Source organism: Anomalospiza imberbis, chromosome 3, assembly GCF_031753505.1.
Source record: "Anomalospiza imberbis isolate Cuckoo-Finch-1a 21T00152 chromosome 3, ASM3175350v1, whole genome shotgun sequence".
NCBI classification, from domain to species: Eukaryota; Metazoa; Chordata; class Aves; order Passeriformes; family Viduidae; genus Anomalospiza; species Anomalospiza imberbis.
In genome coordinates this window covers 25632942-25645819 of record NC_089683.1, presented here as the reverse complement: position 1 = coordinate 25645819, position 12878 = coordinate 25632942, and the positions used below count along the sequence as shown (strand labels likewise).

Here is a 12878-nt window from a genome sequence, read left to right as displayed (position 1 = left end):
TTCTTAGACAGGAACATCAGAGAACATACCAAATTTAAAAGCAGATTCACTCCAAGATTTTCATTCGTTCAGTAGCAACAATCTAGAGAAAGAATTTCAGTAAAGTTTAGAATCATATTTCAAAAGAAATAGTATAATTTGCCTTTGAAATCACGCTTATTAAAGTATCAAACATAGCAAAATGTATTGTGTGTGCCAGATAAGAGGCTGATTTTAAATTCAAATATATGCTAAATTAATTCATAGCTCTTATTTTTTCATTTACATCCTCCTATTACATTTCTTTTATTTACTTGCTCATGCAATATGAGCTATCATCAACTTTTATTGAAAAACAAGTATTTGCTTTCTGTCAACAAGGGGTGTCACATGCCTAGCATTCTACAATACTGCCTGGGAGACTCAACTGTTCCAAAAATTACTTTAAAAGCCTATCATCTGGAGTAAGAAGTGATTAATAGCTTTATTCATTCACTCTGACAACTGGTGGCATTCTACTCAATTTGAAAAAAAAGTAATTTTACATTTCCACCATCCCCAAAGAAAATTCTCCTGATTCACACTTCAGTTTTAAAGAGAGAGGGTGGGGGGCAATGTGCTGGGATTTCCATATTTTTAAACTTTATTTTTACTGTCTGTAAATCAAAAGGATGGAGTAAAAACATGTTACGTAAAGCTCTAAGCAGTACATCCAAATTTAATCCATTTTTTTTCATACATAACAGAGGCTGCAGTCATTAATAAACCAGGTCATTTTGCTTAACTTGCAACAGATGGTAATAAAAAGACCTTTGCTTTCTGATATTTGTTCAAGAATACAGATTATTTAAATTAAACATCAATCCTTACAAACAGAGAAACACTAATATTTACATGAAAAGGAATTTGTTTACATAAATACAGGAAAAAAAACTACATCCAAAAAGATCTTTCACAAGCTACGTGCAAATTGAAACTGAGTATCTTCATTGGTCTGTTTTTCCCTGATACTTCACCTTATTTTCTGCCCTTCTACAACTCAGACACTGGACAGCTAACTCAGTGTCCCTGCAAAAAATCTACAAAGCACATTCAAGATTTGACAAATTTCACATAGAACTGGAGACTTCCAAATACATCATGACCTTCCAAAATCCATTTTTACAACAAAATATCTATATTATAATACTTTACTGTCTCCTCCCTCACACAGATATCATCAGACCAATGAGATGACAGAAAACATTTATGTATGTTGACACTACCAAATGTACATAACTCATGTAGGACCTCTGGAATAATCCAACAGGAAATCCAATCAAAAGAAACCCCAAGTCAATGATTACCCTACTTTAAAACATCCCTGCAGTTAAAACATTCAGGGATACAGCAGTACACTCCTGAGGCAGGTAGCTCAATGGCCACTAGAAGGGAAGTGATGATCCAGTAGGATCCTGGCAGCAGAGCAGTGCAGAGGCACCTGATGCTTTCCTGGAGACAAGTCACTGTCCAAGCAGGAACCTGCTTCTTTTCAAGCCAGAGGTGCAAAATGAAGCCACAGCTGGGAAGGGAGGGGGGCAGGTTTCCAATGCTACTATAGCCAAGTTAAACTATTCCAGCTCATATTTGCAGCCTAATTAAATCATGTTTCTAATATTTCAGGAATATTTTCTGTTGTGAAAATTCTGTTCTAATATACAGCCTCTGAAACATACCCTACTTTCCTATTATTTGGAAAAAGTTATTCTGAAAAATCATCTTCATTTACAAAAACTACAAAAAAGTCCACTTCCTCTATAGCATAGGTATGCAAATTAGCAATTAATTGAAGAAGTAATACATTAACAGATAAAATATCCTTTGGGAAACTGCAGTCAAATGGAAAGTCATACAATGAGGCCACCCAGAAATTAGCTGCAGCAACGCTGACTGTGACAAGCATTTCTAAAAATATTCACTTCATCTATATTTGAAGTCTGAAAATAAATATTCAGTAAGTTCAAAAATCATATTGCTGCTTTTTTCTTAAAAGAGTTCAAAACACTTGAGTTGTGTAATCAGTAAAATTAGTGGGGCTTTTTAAAATTAGTTTACAGTAGATTTTCTTTTAAACACATCTTGGCAAAGGCATTGCTGAGATAAAACTTGTGCATACTTTACTCTGACACTCACTGCTTTAAGAAGTGCTCCAACCTCTAAAAAGATTCTATAAGTTAATCTGCCAAGACCTGAGATGACTACCAGGTGTTCAATTTATTTCAAGTCTGATTTTGATCTACTGACAGTCATTTCCAATTTTTCCTCCTGACTGAAAACATGATTAACAATTTAGCCCTTCCCCCAAGGTCAGCCAATCTTTATCATTAGTAGGAATGGCAACAAACATGTTAATGTCACATGTGCAATGTACATTCCTTGGCTTAGGACATCATAACACTTAACTAAGGAGAAGAGCCATTCTCCATATTTTATTGCAAAATGTGTGAAAAACAAAATCACGTAATTGGAGAGGTAGTCATCACAAATTTTGGTGATTCAACCCATTTCTTTTTGCCTGCTCCATAAACTTGCTAAGTCAGAGTACAGTGGATGAAATTAACTCCAGACAGATACTGCTACAGCTATCACATAGCCAATGGCTTTGAGAAAATAATCAGGAAAAATGCAAATTTGTAACGCAGTGTCAACCTGAGATACAGACTTTTGTTTACTCACCAACTGCATACACCATTACAATTCTTTCTCACCGACTAAAGTCCATCATTTGCAAATTATTGTTACCAGCATATTAATAAATGACATTTCATAAGTGCCATATTAACTGACAAGTTTTCAGGTTATCACATCTAACACAGAAATAAAACTGCATTTGCAACCAATATATTCAATTCCGATTTTTTTCTGAAATTTGGGGAACAACTTACTTAGGCAAGCCTTCCACTGCTTCAAGTATTGCAAATCATGTTTTGTTAGCTTGACTATCATGAAAAATCAATGTGGATTTGAAAACTGAAGCATTTTCATACAAATCAAACCAGACAGGACTGTGTAGAGACCACAGGAAATGTTTATGCAGCAAATTTTGTACATAACAAACTCTTACACTTAGTATAAAATATGCAAGAAGACAAGAGAATAAAATAGAAAGAAATAATACTGAATACAGTCCATTTTCATTTAGCCTCCTAACATTATTTATAATTACTTTATGCTAGCAATCTATGTGGTCTCTAGAAGGAACACATGTACTTCAATTAGAAGAGGAGATAAAACACTGAAGGATGTATTTTAGAAAATAGCAATGGGGCAACGGCCAAAAAAACAGCCACAAAGCAAAGTCCAGTAACAAGTCCACATACAAGCTTCAGTCTTCTCTTGACACCACACTCTCTAAACAATTTCCCTGAATATCACTTCTCCCACTCAAAATATCACCATTTTATTCAGTTGAGTTGTGCCTTAGGCAATGACCTTGTAATACTCAGAAACCAAAATCAGCTGCTGCTCTGCAAAATTGTCACTGCAAACTTTACCTGAGAGATTCAGAGGACAAAGTCGCTGTAATCACATTTTACCTTACACTGCCGAAGTTATTGCCTTACTAACCTTGTGTGTGCATATTATAAAAATCATCCATTTATGTTACAGTGAATTACTTTAAGTTAACACAGGGAACACAACACCTGAAATGAATTTCAAGTGACAAGACCATCATCAATCATACTTTCTCAACATTAATGCCACCACATAAAGCCGCCTGCTCTACTGCTTGAAAATACAGGGGTTTTAGGAAGAAAATGTTTCACAGATGGTGCTATGTATACTGATACTTTTCTGAATTGGGACGTTCTTTGTAACTATAGCATAAGTCAACCAAAATAGTATATTTGTTTGACTAATATTTCATTTTAAAGGACAAATCATTACAAATATTAGTAATGCAACTTATTTGATTCCCACTTCTAACTGTTTAAAAGATTGCATATCAAATCAGGAAAGGAATCAAGAAAAAATATACAAAATTAGACAACACCAGTGAGGTCTTCCTTTTGCAGCAAGTCCTCAAAACCCAACAATTTTATTTGTAGACATTTTTTTCAGATTACACAAGATAATGATTCAAAGTGAAAAAGTGCTGGTATTAAATTAGGAATAAAAACATTCTATCAAGATTGTATGTATTAGTATTGGAATCAATTTCTTATGGCACCAATTAGTTCTATTTCTAGGTTATATTTTAATTTGCAAACAGTAAGATGTTATATGATGTTCTGACAGAGTTTTCACAAAAGTGACTTTTTTGCAGTAATTCAGAGACCACCCAAGTTTTTACTTCAATTGCTAGACAAAAAAGGGGCAGTATTTAAAAACAAGTATGATAAATCTATGACTCAGTTATGCTAGCATGGATAATTACAAGTCTTTGTAAAATAAAACTCTTCAGCACACCATAAAAGCACTCACACAGCAGGAATATTTACACGTTCTCAAGCATCAGCTTACAGCTTTAAAATATATTGTTCAAAAACCACTAAAACTTTAGGACAAAGCATTTTCTGAATGTAATGTTCATTAAGGTAAATTGACAAAGATTCAATCTATTTGATTCGAACACTACTGGGAGGCATTCCAGAGTCAGGTTTTTGAGTATCTAGGATCCCCACATCTGGAATTTATCAGGGAGTTGTTTCAGAGAAAGAGCCCAGGAAACACAGAAGCCAACATGGCTGTGTGAGCTGGAACCAGCGTGCTGAGCCTCCTTTCCTCCAGTATCCAACCTCAGCAGAACTACAAGCCTCACAACAAAATATCAGAAGAACAGCCACGGATAACTCACCCCAACCTAAGGGCCTAATTCCCACACAGATGCTGATAAAGACAGGGAGATTGATAAACAATTACCACTGCAAGTGAAACAGACCCAACGTGAGGGAAATCAATGTAATTTACTGTCAATTAGGCTCAGGTAGTGAGGAGCAGAGACAAATGAGGCTTGCAAGGCCTTTGCTTCCCTCTCTCATCAGCTGCGCTGTGCCCCTTCACCCGAGATTCCCACACCTCCCCCAGGCAGCAGGGGCAGCTGTGACTGGTCCAGAACAGCTCCTCTCCACACCTCCTGCCTGCTCAGGATCCCCCCTGCTCTGGATGGGTCTTCTCCCATGGGATGCAGTCCTTCAGGAATACAAAAATGCTTAAGCATGGGTTCTTCACAAGCTGTGGTTCCTTCAGGACTCTCCACCTGCTTCAGTGTGGGTTCCTCCTTCCATCCTGTGTCCATGTGTCAGCTGCTTCTTCCATCCTCTCCTCCTTTTGTCTCACTTCAGATTTCTCTGGAGCAATCCTTTTATGCAGTACTGAGACCAATACAGCTCTGATATAGGTCTGTGATTAGTGTCTGAGCCATGACACTAAGCTGAATCTTCTGATTTTTTTTTAATCAAAATTTAAAACTAGTTTCCTCAAATACGAGATGCATAATTTTGTACGTTAGTGTAAACGCAGTGAAACCCTCATGAATAAAACATTAAGCAAACTTGTATGAATTTAAATTGTGTGACATTATAAAACAATTGTTGAGCTGACATTACAGCTCACATGTTACAGAAAATGTTTAAGCTTTCTATGGTTTAATCAACATTAATGGCACAAGGAAATTATTTATTATCAAATGGGTCAGAATACATAAGGAAGGCCTTTGCAGTATTGATTTCACACATAAAATTAACATCTTCAGTTGTACTTGGAACTGCAAAGAAGGCTTGACTAATATCAACTCCTCTTATTATAAAGCTTCAAGAAATAGCCACAGTTGGGATGCCAAACTTGTTTTTAAATGATGAAAGAGAACATCTGAATGCTTCAAGGCCTTGACTAGTAAGTGATTAAAGTATAACTGACTGAACTCAATTTCTGCCAGTGTCAACATAAAACTTTTTAAAAAAGTCAGTGCTCTGAATTATTTACTGTTCTTTCAAAGCTCAGTGTCAACACATCAATTCACTCTCATTCTATTCCTCCCTTACAACCCCAACTAGAATCACTCCAATATGCAGGATGGTGACATACATCTGCAGTGTAGTGAGCAATGTAACAAGGCTAGGCAACCACCCAAATTAGTCAATGCTTAGGAGACCCAGGAAGAGCATCTTTAGCACAAGCACATTCCCATAAGGTGTACAGTTTCAGAGCACTTTGGAAAAGACAGGGCAGGCCATCATAATATTCCTACCTAGGCATAACTCCTTCCAAAAACCTGTGCATGTGAGTACTCAGAGTAGCACCAAATAAGCTCGACAAAGCAAAACATGGATCAAGTACAAATAATCAATAATACTGCACAAACAACCCATACTGGAATACTATGGTGCTGTAACATTGAAAAATGGTGCTACTGAGAGCTGTAAGAAACTACATGCTTGAAAAACCATCTCCCCAGTATCTATAACCAGGGTATTTTGTCCATTAGAAGTATACAACAGACTGTCAAAACCAGAAGTATTGCCCAAAGTCACAGAACCGCAGAATCAATTATGCTACAAAAGACCTGTGAGATTACAAAGTCTAACCTATGACCAAACACCTCTTCATCAAACAGACCATGGCACCAAGTGCCATGTTCAGTCTTTCCTTAACCACCTCAAGGGACAGTGACTCCACAATCTCCCTCGGTGGCCCACTCCAATACCTAATCACCCCTTCAGTGAAGAAATTCCTCCTGCTATCTAGCCTGAACCTCCCCTCGTGCAGCTTGAGGCTATGTCTTCTTGTCCTGTCACAAATCACCTGGAAGCAGAGGTCAACCTTGCTACAACCTCCTTTCAGGCAGCTGTAGGTAACAATAAGGTTTCTCCTGAGCTTCTGTTTCTTCAGGTTAAACAACCCCAGCTCCCTCAGCCACTCCTCATGGGACTTGTGCTGCAGAGCCTTCAGGGGCTCTGTTGCCCTTGTCTGGACACACCTCAATGTCCTTCTTGAACTGAGAGGCCCGGAACTGGACACAGGACTTGAGGTGTAGCCTCACCAGTGCTGTGTACAGAGGGACAATGCCTGCCCTGGGCCTGCTGGCCACACTATTGCCGATACAGGCCAGGATGGCATTGGCCCTCATGGCCACATGGACACACACTGGATCATGTTCAGCCGGCTGTCAACCAGGACCCCCAGGGCTTTTGTGCGGGGCAGCCTTCCAGCCACTCTGCCCCCGGCCTGTGGCACTGCCTGGGGCTGTTGTGACCCAAGTGTAGGATCCAGCACCTGGCTTTTCTGAACCTCATACCGCTCATCTCCACCCATCTACCCAGCCTGCCCAGATCCAGCTCTGCAGAGCCTCCGTAGGAAGGCGTGATTCCAGCAGATGACACTCCAAACCAACTTAATGCCATTCTTGAATTTACAAAGAGTATACTTGATTCCTTCATCTAGATCATCACTAAATATGTTAAACAGGACTGGGTCCAATACTGAGCCTGGGGAACACCACTAGTGACCAGACACCAACTGAATGGGGCTCCATTCACCACCACAGTTGGGACCTGGCCATCCAGACAATTTTTAAGCCAGTGACATCAAAATATCTAACAAAAGATACAAATTTCTAACCTAATTTTACAAACCCCTTCTTTCAAAATAGCATGAGCCTAATTCAGATTATCACACCATTACAGTCTTAAAAGTCTCAAATTCTAATAAAAGGATTGTCCACTAGAAAATGCTGAGAACAAAGTGTGAACACCCAGATGCTGCAAAACCACTAAAACATACTCCCAAAAGAACATACAAGTAATGCTTACCAAAGTGGTAATGTTATCAGATATATGCATTAAGAGACTAATAACAAAACAGGTGATGATGTTCAAGGCTATATTACTTCTTAATTAAGTCTGGCCATGATGCACAACTTCTGTGTGAAGTCGTGAAGACCTCTGTATCACCAGAGTGCCTGAAATGAAACACATTTCTCTTGGCTGATTTCTCCTTTGCAGAAGACACAAAAAAGTATCCATGTCCTAAAAAAGTACAGCTAAACCAGCTGTACTTTCAGAACTTGGGCCTAGATCAAACAGTATTTCAACAACTACTTTTCACAAACAATACTTGAATTGTGCTATTGTGTCATAACTTCTGCCTCTTCAGTCCAGATATGGCTGAGGACAATTGTTAAGATTATCCTCTGGATTTATATATACACAATCCTTTCTTTAAAAGAGTAGTTTTACAGTTTCAGTGAAATGTAACTGATGTTTATAGTTTGTTCCAGTGAAAAGTACACTAAGTATCCAGCTACCAAGTATCCAACTTCAATTAAGCCTCTGGTGTAACAGACTAACATTAAACTAATCTCTGTAAAACATACCAGAACTTTAGCCTTCATTTCCACAGACTCAATAATCCCTAGCATCTCTCAGCAGTGCACTGTGCTGGCTAAAATTAGCTGAAACACTTTACTAAATACAGCTTCTTAAACTAAATTAATAACCCAAACCCCCCAAGTTCAATTAGAAACTTTGGAATAGGACAGAAATCACTAATCTTTTATCCTTTACAAAAAAACCATGGTGAACTTTAATAAATAAAGCTTATCTATTAAAAGACTAATGTGAACCCAAAGCACCACAATAACTTCAAATACAGCAATTCTGTAGAAGGTAGTTTTCCTAGGTCATGAGTGTCCAAATTTCTAAACCTTGACTACAAAGTACTTCTTTCCTAAAAAGCAATTATTGGCTTTAAGAAGGTAATCCAGGTGAAATGAATAATGTGTGAGATAGTGTGTGTGTTCTCAGATTTCAAACTAAGTCAGGGCCTACTCATTGCAGTTCTTACTGTTTTTCAGACTTCTCAGCTATTCACACAAGACACAAATTTCAGAAGTTCACAAAGCTTCTCAGAAGTATTTTGAATAGATGCAGATAATGTGCATATTTAGCCACATTTCTGTGGAAGACATCCTTTCTTTTTACATCTCACACAAGTCTTATCAGCTTTCAGCAAAAACATTATGCATCAACTCAAATACAGGCATCTCTACTTGCAGTTCTGTTAGAGTTCCAATGAAAATGTTCATATAAGACTATCCCAATTTTCACTGTACATTAAATAATTCCACAGACTCCAGTTACATTCAAAATAAGACTGCAGTATGGTAATTTCCTAATTTGATAAAGGAATGCATTTTTGCTTCCTACTGTTTGTTTACTAAATGTCTGTGGTCAGCCTTGGCATCAATGTAACATAACAATACAAGGCTTTGAAAACATTTTTGAAAAGCAATCCAATCTGACTTCATATTATTCAATGCTGCATTTTCTAGGACTAAAATTTTGTGTATTCGACACGATCACCCATTTTTAAACCCTGTGAAGAGTCTCAGAGATACTGTAAAACAAACAATTCCTGAGTTGATCAGATTACTAACAGAAGGACATTCACATACAGTGTTTGTGTTCACAGATGTCCTAACTAGGTATGATAACTCAAATGTTCATACAACAAAAACTTTACCTTAGCCTGACATATTCTGACTTATCCTCATTTGAGTTCATAGAATATTCAGTGTTAAAAGGGACCCACATGGACCTTCAAGCCCAACTCTTAAGTGTGTGACCTGTTCAGAGACTGAATGATGACTAATGACCTTGGCATTATTAGCACCATGCTCTAACCAAGTGAGCTAAGCTAAATTCTTACCAACAGAACATAAGAGTAAAAATCCACAACTATTTCACTTGTTCCAACAAAAAACTGTTGTAAAATGTTGTGGGAGAAAAGACAGATACCAGTAGAAAAAACAGTTGTGTGCATGGGGCTGACATGTTGAATGCAAGAAAGGGCATGTTACTACCTCTGTGTGAAACAATTGCTAAAATCCTCTAGCACAAATTCCTTTAGAATGCACATTATCTGCTAAATACCATTTGAAATTAATGGACACGCAGCTCCCAATCAATGTTTTTTAGTGCTACAAGTACTTTTAGTAAGGTTTCTGGTATTCTCCAGATGGAAGCATATACATTTGAAACCCAAAAAGGCTATTGTCCAGGATTGTCACCAAACAATACAACAAGAGTTGTGAAAATCAGACTTCATCTGACTTACCGCCAGTGCTTTAGACAATTTTGTTCTATAGTTATTCAAAACAATCACATCAATCTCCTTAAATGGCACATAGGCAAAGCCATCTTTAATAAATACTCTTCTGGCTCTAAATAAATCCACAGCATCTGCAAGTCCAACCTGAGAAGGAAGAAAACCCCACATTGTAGAATAGGAAAATAACATAGTAACAGTAATGTTTACAGCCCTAAGATTCAAGATGACCAGTAAAGCTTTAAGTCATTTTCTGTCTTTTAACATTGTCTCCAGACAAAACTCAAAGACTGTGAAATTAAATCTTGACTTAGGAATAGCTAATCATTATTTTGGTGGGAAAATATTACTTGCTTACAGAAAGTCATGCAACTAGGCAAAATAAGGTACTTCAAAGTTTGTGTCTACAAGTATTGATCCGATTACATAGCTTTGCATCACTTACTGGTTTGATATTTGAAAATGGATTTCTGTTTCAAATATCTGGGAATATTTGATTCCCATAAGCTACATACAAAAGGTTTTGCAAGCCGATCTGAAACCCAGCGAGCTTCACTCCAAAGAATCAGTGGGCCACATCACAATTTTTTCCTCTCCCCTTGCTCTCTTGCAAAACAAATTTCTCACTAATACAATCAGACCAAACCTAATTTCAGCAATAGATGTTTGACAATGTCTCCATCCTGAACAATCTGACAGCTAGTTAAATTAAGTCATTTCTCTGGGAAACATTAAAACTTAAGATCATTTTTGTGGCAAAAGTAGGGGATGGCAGAAAAGGACAGAAGACATTAATAGTAGTTTGAAGCTTCCTTCATTTTCCCAGCCACTCTCTCCACCCTGATACCCACATTAAGTAGAGGAACTCTCATTAGTCTTTTAGATACTTGGATTTACTGTGACTATTAGGTAAACTTAAAATTAGTAACTTTGCATTTAACTGAGAGAGAAGGAATGCAGATCTGTGGGACTCAGCAATTTTTACTTACCTTATAGAACATTTGTTCTTTTACTTTAGGCAGACTGAAGCCAGGGGTTGACACACTCAGATCATTAGCCAATTCATTTTTCAGGTCTTCACCAATCTAAAATTCAGAATTTGTTTTAAAACTGTTGAAATACTTTAGGATAAGGCTAAAATATTACTTAACCCATAATATTATCAGTTTAGTTGAAAAGAGAAAAAGAGCTACATATGCAGTAAGTGATCACTAATAATTAATTCAACAGAAACCAGCAAAACACTAGTGGTCAATAGCGTTAAACAACCTTCCCTCTGAAGTAGAAGGGCAGGTTTTAAACTACAATAATTTTAAGCATTAACAAGAACTGCAAAACACACTTTTTAGAAGTCAGCTTCTCTAAAATAAAACTCGTGACAATCTTTGCTTGTCTCTAGATATGCATTAAAACAAAGCAAGATGAATAAATGACAATTAGTAAGGACTTAACTTCATCAGATATTAACAAAAAGAACAGTTTCAGTTTATTTTAAAATACAGAATTAACAAAAATATATCTAACTATGCATAACTATATTCAGGAATTTAAGCTTCCTTTTTCTAAGGAGCGAGAACAATGGTATCTTTACTGTCCTCTAAGTGTTAGTGCTTTTGCAGTTCTTGAAACAAGTAGGTAAACCAGCAACGCTCTAATTAAACAACTTAAAGTATTTTAAAATCACAATATTACATTTCCTAATAAAAAACTTAAATAGTGCATATACATAAATACACATCATACAATCACAGAGTATACTGAGCTGGAAGGGACCCATCAGGATCATGAAGTTCACTGCCTGGCCCTGCACAGGACACCCCAAGAGTGACCCCATGTGCCCAAGAGCATTGTCCAAACACCTCCTGAACTCTGTCAGGCTTGGTGCTGTGACCACTGCCCTGGGGAGCCGTTCCAGAACCTTTTTCTAATATCTAAGCTACACCTCTTGTTACAGTTTCAGGCCATTCCCCTGGGTCCTGTCACTGGTCACCACAGAGGGACTGCCCTTCCTCTTCCCCTCATGAGGAAGTTGCAGACCCCAATGAGGCCTCCCCTTAGTCTCATCCGGGCTGAACAGACCAAGTGCCCTCAGCCACTCCTCATACGGCTTCACCTCCCAACCTTTCACCATCCTCCTCACCCTCCTTCAGACACTCTCGAATAATTTCATATCTTTCTTATATTGGGCACCCAAATCCACACACATTGGCATAACATGCTTTTGATGAAGTATAATGGGAGTAGTCCCTGACTGAAAGGATTTTAAATGCTAAGGAAGGCAGAGTACCTTCTAAAAACGTAGATGGACAGAAGTGTCACCAAAGCATAACACGTTGTGTGACACTGCTCTCCATGAACTGGATGTGTGCTCCAACACCTACAGTGAGCTATACAAGGCTGCAGTCAAGGTAGTTTTTAGAAACTAGTCAGGAACCAAGCCCATGCCATCACATGCAATAGATGTGCAGAGTCCAAATGCAAGATGAAGTCACCCAATGTCTTTCCTCTCCATGGGAAGGTATGTGTTTAAGCACATACTGCTTAAGCAGTTTTATTCTCTGAATGGGGCAGAATATCTAATTTATTGACCCACACTGATATACAGTTAAATGGACATGTCACCAAAACTTCTTTCCTTCTCAATTGAAAAACCCAAGAAAACAAGAAAACCCACTTCTCTTGGAAGCCATAGGAAGGACCATTTAATTTCAAACTTGGAGGAGCAGCTTAGTGAAAAACAGTGATTTGATATATGCATATGAAATAGTCAAGGCAGCAATGTTGAAAAGGCTTATGGTTACCCTGTCTGCATC

The 12878-nt window shown here is 37.8% G+C and overlaps 1 protein-coding gene across 2 annotated transcripts in view; it reads right to left on the bottom strand.

The window, feature by feature from the left end:
* PRIM2 (DNA primase subunit 2) overlaps positions 1-12878 on the bottom strand; it is an 88986-nt gene that overhangs the window by 55707 nt on the left and 20401 nt on the right. Inside the window, exons 5-6 of one of the 2 annotated variants that reach the window (XM_068183686.1) lie at positions 11055-11150; positions 10075-10212 (exon numbers count right to left, since the gene is read on the bottom strand). The exons of the other annotated variant lie outside the window; for it this stretch is intronic. Coding sequence (XP_068039787.1) covers positions 10075-10212; positions 11055-11150 — 234 coding nt within the window. The remainder of the gene's footprint in view (positions 1-10074; positions 10213-11054; positions 11151-12878) is intronic. 2 annotated transcript variants of the gene reach the window in all.